The 17,165-nt window shown below is 38.5% G+C and overlaps 1 protein-coding gene across 1 annotated transcript in view; it reads left to right on the top strand.

The window, feature by feature from the left end:
* WWC2 (WW and C2 domain containing 2) overlaps positions 1 to 17,165 on the top strand; it is a gene marked incomplete at both ends in the record, with an annotated part of 99,793 nt that overhangs the window by 25,549 nt on the left and 57,079 nt on the right. The window contains one exon of the mRNA XM_084264033.1: positions 11,099 to 11,208. Within this exon, the coding sequence (XP_084120159.1) occupies positions 11,099 to 11,208 (110 nt within the window). The remainder of the gene's footprint in view (positions 1 to 11,098; positions 11,209 to 17,165) is intronic.

Here is a 17,165-nt window from a genome sequence, read left to right as displayed (position 1 = left end):
TGCTGATTAACTGTTGTAATGGTTTTGTGTTTTGGACCATGTTCTTTCTTTAAAACTAATTTCTCTTTCTCAGATTTAAATTTCACATTGCAAAAATGCCCTATATTAACCCTTTTGTACTTACCTATGAAGCCTGATTTTGATACTTAGTGCCTGACAGATAGCCAAGCTGACAAATTATCCAAAGTAATAGAACAAGTGTTTAAATTATTTATTGTAAGTGTATTTGTTTGATTTATTCTAATAAAGTATTCCAACCTTTTCTCTCACTGTGTGTTATATCATGGTTCAATTAAAAGGTAAACTTTTGGGGAGAGGTGTTGCTCCTGTTTTCATATGGAAGTTACTGCAGAATTTGTGCCTTTTTTGGATTTTACAAGCCAGTGCTCGACTGGATGGTTTGGTTTTTTGTGGGGTTTAGGTTTGTTTTTTTTTCCAAACTTGTCTATTTCTAAGGATACAGCTTCCTACTGTAGAGGAATCGTGTGATAACAAATGTATCAAATGAGAAGCAGAGTGGTGCAAGACGGGTAATGGAAATACATCCAAGTCAAGTTTGCAGGTAGAGATTGTAGGATTGGGAACATATAGAATTCCTGGAAAAATATCAAGGTATTTATGGGCTTAGATTAAAAATATCTCAGTTTTTTCTTAACAGTGTTCTCAATTGATGACAACATGGTTTCACTCTATCAACAGTGTACAGTCATGTATATATACAAATAACTTATAACCACACTGCACATAATAGCCTTTTCATAATGTCACTGCACTTGAGCTTTCCGGGGAAAAGCTCAAAGGTCATATCGTAGGTTTATGGCTGTGGAATTATCCCTGTGCTAGGGTATGGTTATCAGACATTCCTCGCATTCCAGGTGTCTAATATTATAGTGCTTACACACCAGCACAGGACCAACTGCTGTGTCAAAGAAAAATGCAGGGGAAAAACATTCATGGCATTACCCGTTTCCACTCCTCTGCCCCCTCCCCTTCCCCCCTAACCTTTCAAAATGTCATCTTTGCATTGAACATGGCAACTTAAAGGGATAAACAAATTACAAGCAGTGATTTGGTTGAGAGGTTTTGCCCTTCAAAAACAGCTAGTGTGCTGAGCCAAAATATTGGTTCTCCTGTTCAATCTTTGGGTTCTTTTGGTACCTTTAGTGATAAAATGATGTAGCAAAAGGTGTAGCTGTGTCCAGGGTGGGTTGGTGAGTTTTGGGTGGGTTTTTTTGTTTCCTTGCTGATGGTGATTGTTAAGTGGAAGCCAAAACAGTGGATCATAATCAAGAAGAAAAGGAAACAAACCCCCATACCAGTAGGCAGTTTGACCTGTTCCTGCAACCAGTGGGTGTGGGTCCCTTTCTTCACAATGGCATTCTTCCCCTTTTGGGTCTCAGATATTCAGCTTATGTGCCTTTTCCAAACCACCTGCAAAGGACAGAGGGAGCTGACACTGAGCTGGTGTTCTTTGTAGCTGGGAAGAGGCTATTAACGCTCTGCTTGCTATACAGTACGCCATGCCTGTCATTAACCTGCACGTAGCATCTTAGGGTACCCAGGATGGAAGGCAATATATTCCCTCGGCGCTCACCCCCCACTGTTTTTGTGTGTGTGTGAAGGACATCAGCTCCCCGTCTTGTGTGGTTGGTTCTAAGATTTTGAGAGGACTGGAAGATTTCCATCGTTTAATTTCTCTGTATTGCATAAAGCTTAGGGAATGTGTAGGATTTTTGAGTGTTGAATATCAGTCTCTTTATGTAAAGAAATAAAAAGGATAGGGTTTTTTGGGTGTTTTTTATAATCTTCTTGTTTTTTTAATGTATTGCAAGCACTTAATTGCTGATGATTTGAAAGGACACCTGCAAAGCTACTAAGTGAAGTAAGAAGGTGGGGTTTGGGGGGAAAACTGTGTTCCACTGTATAAGAATTTACTTTAAAAATTTGTTTTGGTTTGATTTTTTTCACCATTTGGTTATTTGTGGAGTTTATTGGGGTTTTTTTGTTTAGTTTACTACTTCTGTGGATTTTACTGACCCCTCTAAGGCAAAAAAAAAAAAAAACCATCCAAATATGTCTTTTATGTTTGAAGGGATAGCATTCATGCTGTAGGGATTTTTTTGTTCAGCTATTTTTATTATCAGGCTGTGGTTTTGAAGACTTACTCGTGCTGCTCTTAAAAATAAGGTAACTTTAAATTCTTTACAGTTATAAGTAGACTTTTGTTTTAAAGAACTTGTACAGTGCATCTTTGCTAGTAAATGCATGGCTGTATTGCCTTAAAATGGTTATGTTTGTAACAGATGTTGGAAGGTAAGAACTTCTGTGAGATTTCTGGGTTTTGGTGTTGTACAAGTGTAGAAAACGATGTGTAAATATATCGGGTTTAGGACTTTTTTTTGCACTGAGGTTGCAGGGAGGTTAGTGGGTTTGTTTTCATCCTTGCCCTGGCAGTTCAATGTTTAACTAAAGTCAAAGAGTAGTTCCTGGAAAACATTTGAGGAATGGAGTACAGTTTTCTACTGTAGTTAGCGCTTGTCTCCAAAACCAGTCACTGGAGGAGGTATCAGCTGCTTGTTTTGTACTTGCTGAACATGGTGAAGGGTTGTGTGCCATGGTGTAGTGAAACTCCTGCATTGGCCTTCAGGGAGGCTTTTCGGCTGAAGCCGTCAGAACCGAGAATGGGCTGATACTGCCATTTCACACGTGGTAGTAATGCAACTGCCTCTCTGGAGGGCTCTAATGGGGAACTAAGACACCATTCAGCACATTGCCCTTTTCAGCAAAGGATTTCAAAACAGCCTTGAGTACTTTGCCGAAATTACAGAAAAGAAACAGCTTATTCAGTACTCTAAAACAGTTTAAAAAGCTCCAACCCCTGCAAGGATGGAAAAAGATTAGATTTTTGTTTCTGCTTGATCTTTGTGTGCTTCCTGAACACAATATTGTGTTCAACTGGGCTGCTGGCTAGCTAAACAAGAGTCTTTTAATCGAACTTGCTTTTTTCAAAGCCTGAAACATGTCATTGAATGCAGTCTAGTCCTGTCCAGGTGAACCCGGGGCTCACTTGTAACATAGGAGATGTTGTACACCACTGTCAGTACAAATGTAGTACTAGAAACCAAGTTTTTGACCTTGTAGAATAGCTGTGAGTGCCCATTATCCTAGTGTATATACCTAAATAATTTCCAGTTCTTCTGTGCTGCTTTAAGGTGGGGAACCTACTTATGCATGTCTCTTAGTATAACTCCCTATCTGCATGTGTGTCCATTTCCATTTGCCAAGAAAGCTCTCTAAAACCCAAGAAGTGTATTTCTTTAAGGCCTGCTGTTTGTATTAGTAAGTATTCAAAGGCTTAAAAGAATCATAGGAAAGAAATTGCAAGTTATTCAAAATAATGCTATGCCTGTGTGGTTTTGTTTTGTTTGTTTTTTAAAAAACTAGAATTCGTGCCCAAATATCTTAAGTTTCCATTCTTTTTATAAAAAACTGACCATTTGACTCATCTGTGTATTATCAGGAGCACAGTGATATGAAATCTGGAGAACAAGTGAAAATTCATTAAATGTATCCAGGAAATACTTGCCAATAGAGTTTTAAAAAAATATCTTTGTCTCCTGAAAGTGTGTAACTCCAGTGTGCCTTATTCCCTGCAGTTAGTTTTGGAGTATCCAGTTGTGGAAGAAGGCACAGGCGTGGGACTATCCATATACTGCTGTTACATGTAAATGCAAGGAGCGTGGCTAGGAACGTTTCACTATAAACCTGTACTACTGTGTGCACGTTGCGTAGTACGAAGCAAGCAGATGAATGGGGCCCTAGCCACGCTAGTGGCTGCAGGCATACAGCAGCATAATTTAATATTATTGAGAATTTTTCATCATTAAATAACGGAGAGTCATTTAGTTTGAACCACTCTTAGTCGTTCTGTATTGGTGTAGAGAAGGTAATGTGCGTGTTTGCTGTCTCTTGAGTATAGGTGGTTGCACGTGTCTAGTGAACAAGGGGTACATAGATGCATGACCTTACCATATTTATTTATTTTACACCACTGTTCTAAAACAGGGCCTGCCACCATGCAGCCCCTTGTTTGATGTGTTCTGATGTGTTCTAATGTGTTCCTGACGTTCACTTAATTGCTCTTTCAAAATAATACCTGTAATAAAGTGGCAGTATATCTTAATAATACCCTTATTAAAAGAGAATGTACCTAAGCAATACAAAGGTTGTACATTATGTCTTGGCCTGGTATCTGAACAAGAGGCACTACTGTGTTAAGAACATTGTGTTTAGAAGCTGAAATCCTGTCAACAGACTCGTGAATGAGCTTTTTTGAGAGAGAAATTGTGTGTAGGATTTGCTAGTTCACAGAATGGAACCAGCAAAGAATATGGTAAAAGGGTGTTTTATGGGCATGCAAATTCTGCTCCTTTCTACATGTAAATGGCTCATTGGCACTTTTTAAAGTTTGGAAACTTTATTATTAATTATTAATCAGTATTATTAATAGAAAGTATTATGTTGCAGGTTCAGGGAGGGTAACTTGCAAAAGTGGAAATGTTACTTTCATGCTGTTAATGGGTACTGACCTCAGCTATAGGGAGCGGCAGTGTCCCCCTCTCTGACCTGCAGCGTGGAGCTGTGACTCGGTCTCTTTGCCACTCTATAATCACTGCTGTCTGATACAGTATTCATCCTGCTTAAATTTAGTTACCTTGTGTAGGATAAGGAGCTTTGCATTCAGAATCCTTCTGTAGCCACTAGAAAAAGATGGAAACCTTCAGTGTGATTCATCTTCAATCTAAATAAATGTGTTGAATCAGCCTCTCTAGGGAACCAAAAAGAGTAATTCAGGTTATATAACTAACTTTGGGAGTGAATGAGATTAACTGCACCTCAGAATTTTATATATGAAATCCATCCTGGGTGCCCAAAGTGAGTAAAATCCATGTTTGGGAAGGATATTTGGGATGGGATTAGAAGACGTATTTATAGATCCCTCAAAGTCATAATGCCTATAGCATTAGAAAGTTGGGTAAGAATTGATTTTAGGATCCAACTTCTGCAATAAATTCAGGAGTTCTGGTGAAGAATTTAGAACACTTTTATTCACGCATTCCTTTCGTGATTTAAATAAACTGATTTAAAGTTTTACATTTGATCAACTTGAGCTACTGGTTGTGCTTTTGCAAAACAAGAAACTAGCTGATGCTGAGCATGTATTCCTATTCGTGTCATTGTACTAACTGAAAATACTTGCAGGGAAGCACTCAGAGGCAGCTTTATTGTGTAACTGTTGTATTATGTTATCAGTAAGACATCTGTACGCCCTTCTGTAACGGGGCATGTAGTTAAATGAGCCAGACTCCAGGTAGGTGTGTGTATGGTCCTTACATCATTGGGTTTCTTCTATTAATGTATTAATAGATGCTCATTCCAGCACATCGAAACAGTAACTTATGTTTTGTCTTCTCATTTCCTAGAGTGTGGGGAAGAGGTATGTTTTTCAGAACAGTTTCTACCTAGAAAAAATAATAGGGAGTACAGCATTGTAGGAGAAAAGAAAAATGTGCAATCTACATCATTATATATGACAATGAGTGTGAAATTTCATCAGTACAACACTTATGTAAGTGTCACAAAAGATCTTGCTACATGGGAAAGAACACTGAGGTCATTTTGGGTAGGGGAGAATTAGAGGCTGGAGAAAGTTTTCAAATGAATATTGAAGTCGCTATAGAAATTTGGCATTGACCCTAGTTAAAAATGAATTCAGAACTCCACGTCTTGACTGTAGGTCAAGCACCACACAGCAAAAGATGTATTCTTGGAAGTAATTTTGGAAGAGATTAAGATGAACCTCTTCATAATTCCTAGGTATTTATGTACCTCTTACCAACCAGCATTTTCTTCCTTTGTTATTGAGGGAAAAAAAAAAATCTCCTGATTTGCTGTGGTTTTGTTTCATGGTTTTTGTTGGGGTTTTAGGGGTTTTTTGAGTGGGTTTTTTTTTAATTTTTTGGACAGTGTCTTTCCTCATCTTCCTCCCCCCCACCCCATTTTCTGAGATCTGCCTACTGTAACCCACGCTTCCCCACACCCTCACCACATGTATTATAAATCAAAATAGATCAGTTTTAGAAAATCAATGCAAATAATTCTATCTAAGCAGAACATGTCAAGCTGTACTCAGTCCTTCAGAGTATGGATAAAATCAGATCCTGAAATGCACTAAGGAGATCAGTGATGCTGGTATAAGCTGGGTTTAGAAGAGAGTGAAGACCAAAGTCCAGAGTTTCCATTTGATAAAGTAGAGTCCTGATCATAATATGGATAACCTCTGGTTTGGTGTTAGAATTGAGTGAATCCTGAATATGGAGGAGAAAACGAGAGTCAGAAAAGCAATGCTGCAAAATGCCACACTACTCTTGCATACAACATGTAAAAAAAAAAGTGTGTGTACATACTTATACATACACATTTTTAAGAACATGCATGCTGATAATCTCAGATCACAAAAGTGTGAAGTACTATGGGCTGTCCATATCTTGACAGAAAGAGAATTCACTAGTATATGCAGTACGTTTATCATTCTTGTAGACCCTGGCCTTAGGGAGAGACCTTTATTCGATGTATTTGTGTGGTGTGGGGAGTCCATCAAACAAGAAAGTGCACAAAGTTGTCCAAAAGGAACGATATTGCACTGACAATCCATCAGTCTGTAGTTACCTTCCCATTTTACAGTATCATCAGCCTCTTTATTAACTTTAGATGCATATACAGACTTAGTCTAACAGGCATGGCTGCAGATGCAATAGCAACTGTTAATGCTAACACATATATCATTCTAGAGTCTGCATTTTATGATCTTGGCTAACTCTGTATTTTGAAAACTTTGAAGAAAAATGTGGATTGGAAGTGGTAATACAGCTTCTCATTTTGTAAGCTGTATTTGTCTCCTAAGTTTCCCAGGACATCTTTGAAGTGATTTGCAATAACATAATTATATACTGTTTACATAATGGAATTACGTAATGCTCCCTGGTTTTCTTAAGAGTAGCCACTTCTCATTACACACCCTTGCTTCTTGTTCCCTTGGTCTGGGGAGTACACTTCAAGCCGTGGGCTGAAATGGGAGTGCTACAGCCATATGAGGTTGAGAAGATAAAAAAGTTATACATGAGCTAAAGGCTAAGAAATTAGTCTGCACTTGGCAGGAGCTCTATAAGGTTAAAAAAAACCCAGAAGTGCCCGTAGGTGATGATACTTGAGCTTAATGACATGCATTAAACCCCCCACCTTTTGTTAACCTATTAAACTTCATAGTGTACTAAATGTGGACTGTAAGTCATCCTTTTTAGAGTATTGGCATTCTTTTAAGAATGTAAATTGATGGCTACAAACTGAAAAAGAGTTATAAGCTACCTCAGAATATCAGTGCCCTTAGACACAGCACTTAATCCTCTGTTATGGTGCAATAAACCTCATTTTTCTTGGGTCACAGTTGATGAATGTGATGGCAGTCCGTCCATCATAGGTTGTTATGTCACAGATAATGATCTTCACACGGGCCAGATTCCTTTAGTCCTCACTCCCAGGTATTATTTCTTTTCCAACTGCATCTCCTAACTCTCTTTGCTTTCAACTTTTCTCTTGCAAATTTTCTCTTGCATTTTACTTAGCTTCATGTCATGTTAATCCCATCCCCTTTGCCCTATGTATTTTGAAAGTAAATATTGTTTATGTTGGGAGAGTTCTGAGGGCATAAAACAGTCTGATGTCACCTTGTGCTGATTGCTGCCCAATTGTAAAAGTCTGTGTCAGGCTCCAAAATCTTTATGCTATTAAAATACTTTGCAACAAAAAAGGGAGTTGTGGGGTCATAACACTTAAGGAGTTGTCATCTTGTTGCCTACAAATCTTTTCATGTTATAAAGATGTACTTGGGAGCAATTCTGACATAGTTCAGATCTCAAGGCTACAGTGTCCAACCATGATCCCGAAGAGCAGAATTTGTCTGGTATTTTCTGCATTTCAGGACCTCTCACCCCCTCCTCTTCTTCTGTTTAAGGTCCAGAGTAGGTCACTCAAGTAGTTTTCCACAGTTTTTTAGTGTGGTTTTAATTTATGGACTGTCTGGAATGAGAGCATGGCTGCTATTCATTCTCACGGTGTCCAGTTTCTGACAGGTGATAATGCCTGGACAGACCTTCACATGGCCAGAGCGGTCTGCTATCTAACCTACACAATGAGCTATAATAGTAAGAAGTCAGGATTTGATTAAAAATCAAATTGGTGTGGAGTGTAGATGAAAAGCCAGGATAATACTGGGATTATATCCTTCCTGTAGAGATGGTTTAAAAATCACATCTTGTGATTATTCCTGTGTTGTGTATCTTTGAAAGTACTGCATGTGTATGCAGAGTTCGAAATTAATTTATTAGATGCCATCTGGGCATGTTTATCCTAGTTTGTTATGCTCCCTACTCTGCTATAGTATTTCAAATATTTTTGACTTGAACTATGAGACTTGTGTTTTGAGTTAATACTGTAATACTAAGGCTGAGGATTATGTTGATTTTTTAATTTTATTCAATTTACTAAGTGTCTTTTGAAAACCCACATTTGTAGTCTATTTTGAGGCGGGACTTTCTTCACAGCAGGGTGTGCCCTAGTAGTTGGCACAAGTTCACATGACTAACCAGACTCACCAAAAGGCTGTTGCTTTTATGTGAGTTTTTTCTCTGAGTGACAGTGGCCTGGGAACTCTCTGTTCAGTCCACTGCATGCTGTGGTCAGCCTGACTGAAGTTGTGACTGTGTGCATTATCCTGGCTTTAAACCTGCTTTCTGAAGAGCCATCTCTTTCTGTCCAGCTGTTACTGTTTGCAAACAAAGCAGTAATCATTGAAGTGATGCTAGTAATTATTAATAGGCAGCATTTGGGCAGGTGTATTTGATACAGCAGTGCTAGGCAGCTGCAGCTTTGTGGACTGGTAGCCTGCTGAACTGTGTAGCTGCCCATCCTACCCACAGCAGCATAGCTTCTGCTGCCCTGAGAGAATGAGGAGGGTGAGGGGCAGAGTGGCAGACTCCTTCTCCAAGCAGCCATACTTAGAGCAGTGTTGTGTCTGGACTTTAAAATCTATGTCAGCAGTGGGAAAGGGTACAATGGGTAGGTTTGTCTTACTCCAGACCTGGTCGATCACTGGGGAATTTACCCCAGACAGCTTCAGTGGGATGTCCTCTCCTACATTGTAATGAGGATGGGTCATGTCCATTTTGAAGGTTTCCTTTAGAAAAAGACCTTTTGGACTCCGAGGCAGCACGTGATGGGTTAAGGTTGAGGAGAACAGGTACTACAGAAGCTGCTACACCTTGTCATTCAACTGAGAAAAGTGTCTGTGACTGGCTATTTTAATATAGAATCTATCCCAATAAACAACTTTTCTCACAGCTTGCTAGTGCTACTTATAATCTGTATTTTACATCCTAGTGATTCAGATGTAACTCCACATTGGTAATCTCACCTAAATTTTGTAATAGTGTTCAGTGGTTTTGCACAGCAGTTTGTATGTGGCAATAAATTACTGAATTCGCCCTATTTGTGAATTTGTTCAGGACCTCAAAAACAAGCATTACTATCCTTTATAAGTTATGTTGTAAACTCTGAAGAAATGTGAGGAAGTGGATCTATGCTTACGATTTTTAAAAAAGATTATCCACACTGCAGAGACTTTTGGATTGTAAGAGCTTGTGGTTTTTTGCAATTTCAGCAGCCCTGGTTTGGAGGAATAAAGTGTTGCTTTACTTAAAGAATTGATAGGTCGTATCCATTGGTAATAATTTATTTGTGGGACAATGATTTCTAAGTCAAACCTGTGCTCAGATTTCTGTCTTCTCAGTAGTAAGAACAATATAATTCAATAGTTTTATAAAGTATTTTCTGTGCAGTGTTTTCTACACAAAAAAAGCTCATTCATTTTGTACAAAGTAAAATGTACTATTCTTTTCTCTTTCATTCTTCACAACAGTGTCAATAAACTGGCTTCTTTGGGTCAGTTGAAAAAAATACTGAAGTACTAAAAAGCATATGTGAATTAGATTGTTAGCTTTTTATTTGTGTATCATTTTAAAGATGAGATGAAAAAACAGTCTCAGGCGATAGAACTTAAGCAGCAGTGGGCAAATAAGGTGATGCGCATGTGTCCACAAAGTGCTCTTGATAACTTTACTCTGAGGATTTTTTTTAAAACTCTGGATATATACTAATCTTATTGTCACTTCTTCATATTAAATGAGTCAGCGTGTCAGACATGGCATTTATCTTTGGGTTTATCAACAAGAAACTCAATTTTAATTTTTTTTTTAAGGAGCAAAAATACGTTGTAAAGCTTTGCTCAGCCTCAGTTGGAAAAGAGCCCATGTATTATCGTTATTAATCTACTTCTTGTAACATAGGTGCTCCATTATTAAAATTAAGAATTTTGTCTTATCTTCCTAAAAAGGCACCATGTGAACGTTTGAATGCCCATTAAATATTACCTATAAAATATCTATTCTATGTGCTCCTTCTCCACACTGCTGCTTATTTTATTTTAGTAAACATATTTGTAAGTGCTGCTAACTGTGTTTTAAATGTCTGTATTGTCTGTTCTGAATTTCCTGTCTTTGGTCATTAGAGAAGATGACCTTGAAATCTCATGCTCTCATAACAGACTGAAGGTTGAAGGGTCCATTTCTAGGTAGAAATAGGTATGTAGGGTTTTTTTTAGTTGATGTTTTTTCTTTTTTCTTTTTTTAATAAGCAATTGGTTATTGTTTAATTTTATACTGTTAGATATGAAAGATACTGAGTGTGTGTACTGAAAAATGTTTGCATTAACCCTGAGATCATAATGTAAGTCAATGAACTCAGAAGGTTGGAATAAGAATGAAACAATTAAGAGCCTAAACTTTGAGGGAGAAAACAACTTGCACTCCATTCTTCTTGTTACCTTTCTTTAGCTTTTGTTGTATTAGGAATTGATACAAGTAGAAACTGTATGTATGGAAAAGAGAAAAAGCTCTATACCATTAACTTGTTTCTCTGGTTTTAGGTTAACAAAGCCCTTGTCATTTGCGGATTGTGTTGGGGATGAACTGCCATGGGGATGGGAAGCTGCATATGATCCTCAAATTGGTGTATACTATATTGATCACATCAACCGTAAGTGTATCTTCAATTTGCTATATTGACTATACAAGAAAGGCTCATCATGATTAGACTTTCCTAAGAAGCTCTTAAAGCGTGACTGAGAGCAAGGAAAGATTTATTGTGAGAGAAGTGTAGTTAAAGTAACAATTTCTGATTTTCAGTAGACAAATTGTCCTGTTTGTGTGCATAGATTTGTTGGGGGTGATTGCAGATGTATTATGGCTCAAAATCACCTCTTAATCTTTTGCTGTGGAAAAAGTCCATGTAATGTTTAGTAAGTAAAGATGGTTTACATCTGTTGGTATCTGTAAAGTGTATGATGATTGGTAGGTATTAAATATTCAGCAGTGCACACTGACAGAGACGGTCTGATACAAGTAACAAAAAATGGTTTCTGTCTAACCACTGAAAGGAACTATTGTAGTTAAGGTAGTGTGGCGTGGGGGGGGGATATACTTGTAATGTATAGGAGGTCTAGCAAATGTACTGTAGTTCTAAGAAAGTTGTAGAATACAATTTAGGCTATAAATAATGCTATATTGTAGTAATTGGGAAGGGAATGAGGAATCAAAATGCTGGGGGGAAACTGCCCTTTGATATAACATTATTGGCTTTAAAAGGCTTACAAGAAAATCTGCTGATTCAAGATGACTGCATCTGTTTCTACATGTATTTTTATTTGCACGGAAATTTATGTCTAAACCATACAAGACTATAGCAAAACTCAAACTGCTTAAACTTGTTGAAATTAATATATTCCTGAAAACGTTACTATCTTTTTATGTGTTTGTTACTTCCTATTAATTGATATCTTTTTCCATTGTCTCAGAAATGATTTTTAATAACGGGGGAGATTCCATTTGAAATCAATACCTGATTATAGATGTCTGCATCAGTGATAGCAGTTCTATGTATTTAAATAGTAAGGTGTCTGTAGCTTTTTGAGATGCTTTAGGTTAGTGCACACAACTGCACAAGGTCAGTAGATACGGCATAGATGGTAAGAGACCAGTGGTCTTCTGGAACGGAGGAGATGAGGCTTGTTACCCTCTGGCATCTCATATGTATGGGCAAATGAATAAGCTCTGAGATGCCTTTGTAGCCAGTAGCTATCTAGTCAACACAGCCAGTGTAATGTAAAGTGTGATGTAGCTGCCTGGTTGTGTGTCTGCTTTGAAGATGAGCTAATTTAAGCTCCTTTGGTTGTGTTGGACTGAAACTCTGATAACTAGAATGAGACGTTAGACATCTACTGTGCTTATTGAACACCTGCACAAGATTAGATAGACACCTAATCTTGAACTGAATCCCATCCAATAATCTTAATTAGGGCCTTATGGCTCTGCTTTATTGGCATAACAACAAGAATCCTCTGATCTTTTGTAGTGTTAAACGTTTCTGACCTTAAAAAATCAGGGACATACCCAGCTGAATGCAAAAGATGAAGAAAGAAGCTAACAGGATGATGAGTTGCATCAGCAAGGGCATCACCACCAGAGATAAAGTAGCCATTACCCCTCAGTGCTTGTCAGGCCACACCTTGAATACTGCTTTGCACACATTTAACATGTTGAGGCTTGGACAGCATTGTCTTGGAATTCTCTTGGCAGTTGTTATTATACTGCGAACATTAATGCTTCTCTTCACAGAGGAGAGTTGTGTGTATCTATCTGTACGTGTCTTTCTGTGGCTGGGATAAATAAGTGTGATGTGCTTTGGTATACTTAACATGTTTTCCATCTATTGTTCAGTAGTGCATTTGGTTTCTGCTATAGTTATGTGTTGCTTTATAGTGATTTCAGTGAAATTTCTTATTTTGTAAAGTGGTATGTTTTAGCTTTGTACACTGTACTTTACACAGTGCTCTGGTGAGAATACTCTTGAGTTCCTGGGAGATAAACTGCTTAAGTATCTTATAAGCAGGTCACTTGTCTGGCGTGCCAAATGTGGAGATTACAGCTTCTACTTCATCTGCTGGGGTGCATGTGTTTGTTTTGATGGTACTCAAATCTCTAGTTTGGAGGTCACTAATAATTAGGGAGGGGGAAAGCCTTTGTAAAAAGCAGGGTTTGCACCTCTTATTGCTGTATTAGCAGTGTAATAATTCAGATGTGTTTTCTGGATTTCAACTGTTTAAATTCTGTCAGGACAGTGGGTATGATAGAGTGAGGAAGACCTCAACTTTCACCTGTATAGTTTATATGATTTAGTTGATTCTCTCTTTGACTGAACAAAGACTAAGTGCATCTGCTGCTAGGAGTAGGGCCAAATGGCTGGATGCATGAAGAACAGGTTGGATAAAGCAGATTTTCAAGACCTGTAAATGGCAGCTTGAGAGATAGCACTTTGGAAAGAAATCTGCTCCTGTGTATTAAGCAGGGAGAAGGGAGTAGGTAAGCTTCATGTTCAGTGCCTTCTGGCTGGATTTCTCAGCAGAATGTTTAAGGGAAGGCCATAATTAATGAATTAATTAATTCTGACCAGTATCTCTGTTACCTGTCCTCTTTTTCATTCCTTTTTCTAGTACTGCTTCTACTCTGTGCCTCTGTACATAGCTACATTTGATGCAGCTCTGAAGTTTCAGGTTGTCTGCAGAACTTGGAGCTGTTGTAGTAAAACTGTCTAAGCTTGTTAGATTTCTCAAACACAGTAAACAGTAAACAGCAGGCTAGACCTTAGCTCAAGAGACTGTAAATTCAGATGGTTGTTCCCTCTTTTTCTGTTTAAAAACTGAAGGTTGCAAATGCTAAAGTGAAATTTCCATTAGTGTTCAGTGTGGGACTTGGCTTCTCTTGAAGGCAGATACTGGCAGAACTCCCATTGATTTCAAGGAAGCAGTTATAGACTGGAGCTCACAAAGTTGTTGTAAGTTCTACCAGATTTCTATAATGAAAAGTTAAGTTCTTCAAAAATTACTTAAATATTTTAAAACAAAATATTTTAAAATACAATATTTTGCCATTCTATGTAATTATCTTCGTCCTTTATGTTCCCTTCTCACATAAAAACCTGAGAAAAGCCGACTTCCCTGAACTGGTGGTGGAAGCGCAATTTCTCCTCCATAGAGGGGTAAGAGTTGGCTGTGAGCAGTTTGTAATTGTAAACATTTCCTCAGATTTGAAGAACTTGCTTTTGGAGTCAATATGTTTAAGTATAAGTTTGGTTTTTATTATCATCACACGTTTTCTATAATTTTATATATTTTAAGTGCTTTTCAAATACAAGGGTTGGTTTGGTTTTTTTTTCCCCTACCTCTTCCTGATTGTCTTAGCTTTCTCATGATCCTTTTGGATGATGTAACTCGTTTTAAGAAACACTGAGGTCATTACTTTATGAATATATTACCCCAATTAGGACTTCTAATGTGATGCTTTCAGCTTCAAGGGAGACCAGATTACGTGCCATCTGGCAAGGCAGAACATGCATACGATGTGGGCAGCTAATACTGTAAGAATCTAAATGCTTGCCCCCTGTTCAGTAGCACCCTTTGTTAGAGGGATGACTGAAGGGATATTATTTGGTGGGCAGGGACTGAGGAGTTCCTTTTGTGCAGGATCCTTCTTACTATGGTTGGGGAGAGTTCAAACATTTTGTAGTTTATGCTGTTTGCTCTTTCAGTCTTTATTGCATATGTGTATTCATGTGTTCATCTACTTCAGCCAACTTGCTAACAATAATTTTGCTAAATAACATGGTTAGGAACTCAAGGCAATGCCAAAAATAACACAAATGTATTACTACACTTTATTTCAGCTATCTACAGGCAAAGTCATCACTCACATTTTTCCACTACTTCTGCCGGGTTTTCAACATCTGGCATTAAGTGGCTGAGATGCAAACACAAGCTTCTAGAGTTTGGATTTGCAAACACTTTTAAGCTGATAGAATCTCCACAAGAATAGGTCCTGCTCTATTGCTACCTCTGGCCTTTTGTTCTGTCCCTGCAATGTTTTTGCTTATACTGGCATGAATATTTGCATGTCCAGACAGTGAATCAGATCAGGGAGCTGATTCGAACTAATCTGGTATGGGAAAAAAAAAAAAAAAAAGTTGCTATTTGTTCTTTCCACACGCCTATTTATGCAAGCAAGAGAAGGAAGGTGACCTGGGGATATGAATGAACAGCCAGGTAGAGAGATGGGGCAGCTGCTTTATGTGGTAGCACTGGTTAAAGGGATTTTGAAATGACATCCTTGAACTTGTATCTGTTCCATGCCCTGTGCAGGCTTGCCAGGAGGCAGTTTTGACTCAGAGGCTGTGATTTCCAGGTGCACTTCTCAAGTGGTGGTGGCAGTTGAAGTAGCAGCCATTGATTGCTCTGGTTCCTGCTCTCACATTGTGTCAGCGTGAGGATATATGTAGTAAACACAGACAGTGGGGAAGTGCTCTGCTTCCTGAGGTGTGCGAGTTGTCATTCCACACCTCCGCTTCCTTCCCGCAGCCGCTCAGAGTTTTCTGATCTGGATCATTGCATGGGATGTGTGTAGATGAACAGCTGTGGAGGTGATGGGAGCAGGAAAGGGAAACTTCTACTTCTGGCTTGACATGAATAGTCTGAGGGAATCCCAGGCTGGGACAAGTTCTGCCTTGCCTTCAGCAAGTTACATTCCTAAATAATTTGCTTTAGTTCCAGTTCTTATCTGCAGGCTTAGGATTAACCGAGCAAGTGTTTTTTTTCTGCATTACATTGATCTAATTAACCAATAAAACATACACTCTTCTGTTAGTAATGTTTGGTGGCAAAGGTAACAGAAAGGAAGTGAATGACAGTATTTAAAGATGAGGTTAGGAAGGAGTACCTACTTCCAGCCCAGTAGTATTTCAGACCATCATGTAGCTTTCTTTTTGCCACTCTGTACTTTGTATTCAATATGATGGTTTTTTCTTCCTGCACACCACCCACAGCACTTCTCTTCAAACCAGAGTAGGACATCTGCTTTGCCTCTGCAGGTCCTCCTTACTTAATTTTAATTGTCCAGTTTGGAAGCATGAATGCACCTTTGTCAGAGACTGCTTTCTACCATTGTTTATCTGCAAAGACAATTAAGTCAGAGTGATGCTAAAACATCAGGAAGTGTGGAGGTAGAGGGATTTGTGTCTGCTTAGCTTGATAATGGCATTCATTGGAGGTCCCTATTTCCTTCTTAAAATTTCAAACCCTAGCTATTTACCTACACTGTTTGACACTCACAACACAGTATTTTAACTCAGGTATTCATACTATTTCTTGTAATCTTAAAGGCTCTCACACCAGTTTACCATGTGCAACTGGTTTATCTAGCACAGGGAGTTTAATGCATAGACTGACTGTTTTCTGCTTCAGCTTGGGATGCTAGTACATCTGGATCTATGTAAGTATGACAGACTATTTTCAGGCAAAGAAGAAATCTGAAAATCCCACCACGAGTCTACAGTTGCCATTAGCTTGAGGGAGTCATATCATGACCATAAATGTGCGCTGTTTGTTTCCACGACCCATCACCATCTTCTAACCAAGTAATGACATGCAGGCATTTGGGAAACAATTGTGAAGATGCTTTGCTGACAGCAAACACATATGGTGGAAACAGAAGCGCAGTGTATCTTATCTTGAATCTTGTTTATCGGTATCTTCTTTGACCTGGCTATAGGAAGGGATTAGAGTCATCTAGTCCATGCTGGCTGCAGGAGGGCTTGGGCAGTGAAGGCTCTGGATTAAAGCTGATTTTAGCTGCTGAATTGTATGTAAAGATTGTACTTGCATGTTTTTCTTATGTCTTACTTCTGATAGCCATAAGCAGTAGGACATTAACTACTTACTGGGTAATGCAAAGCAAAATGCTCAGTTTCTACTGCATTCGACGCTGACATTTATAAGCACGTGCTACCTGATAGCTGGAGGAAACTAATGTGCCATAAGGATAACACGTTCAGTGTTTGTTCGTAAAAATTTCTGTATAAATATTTTTTGGAAATCTGCTCATGCTTGC

Source organism: Gallinula chloropus (assembly GCF_964237585.1).
Source record: "Gallinula chloropus genome assembly, chromosome: 4".
Taxonomy (NCBI): Eukaryota; Metazoa; Chordata; class Aves; order Gruiformes; family Rallidae; genus Gallinula; species Gallinula chloropus.
The sequence above is the reverse complement of the archived record's forward strand: the minus strand, read 5'-3'. Positions and strand labels throughout refer to the sequence as shown.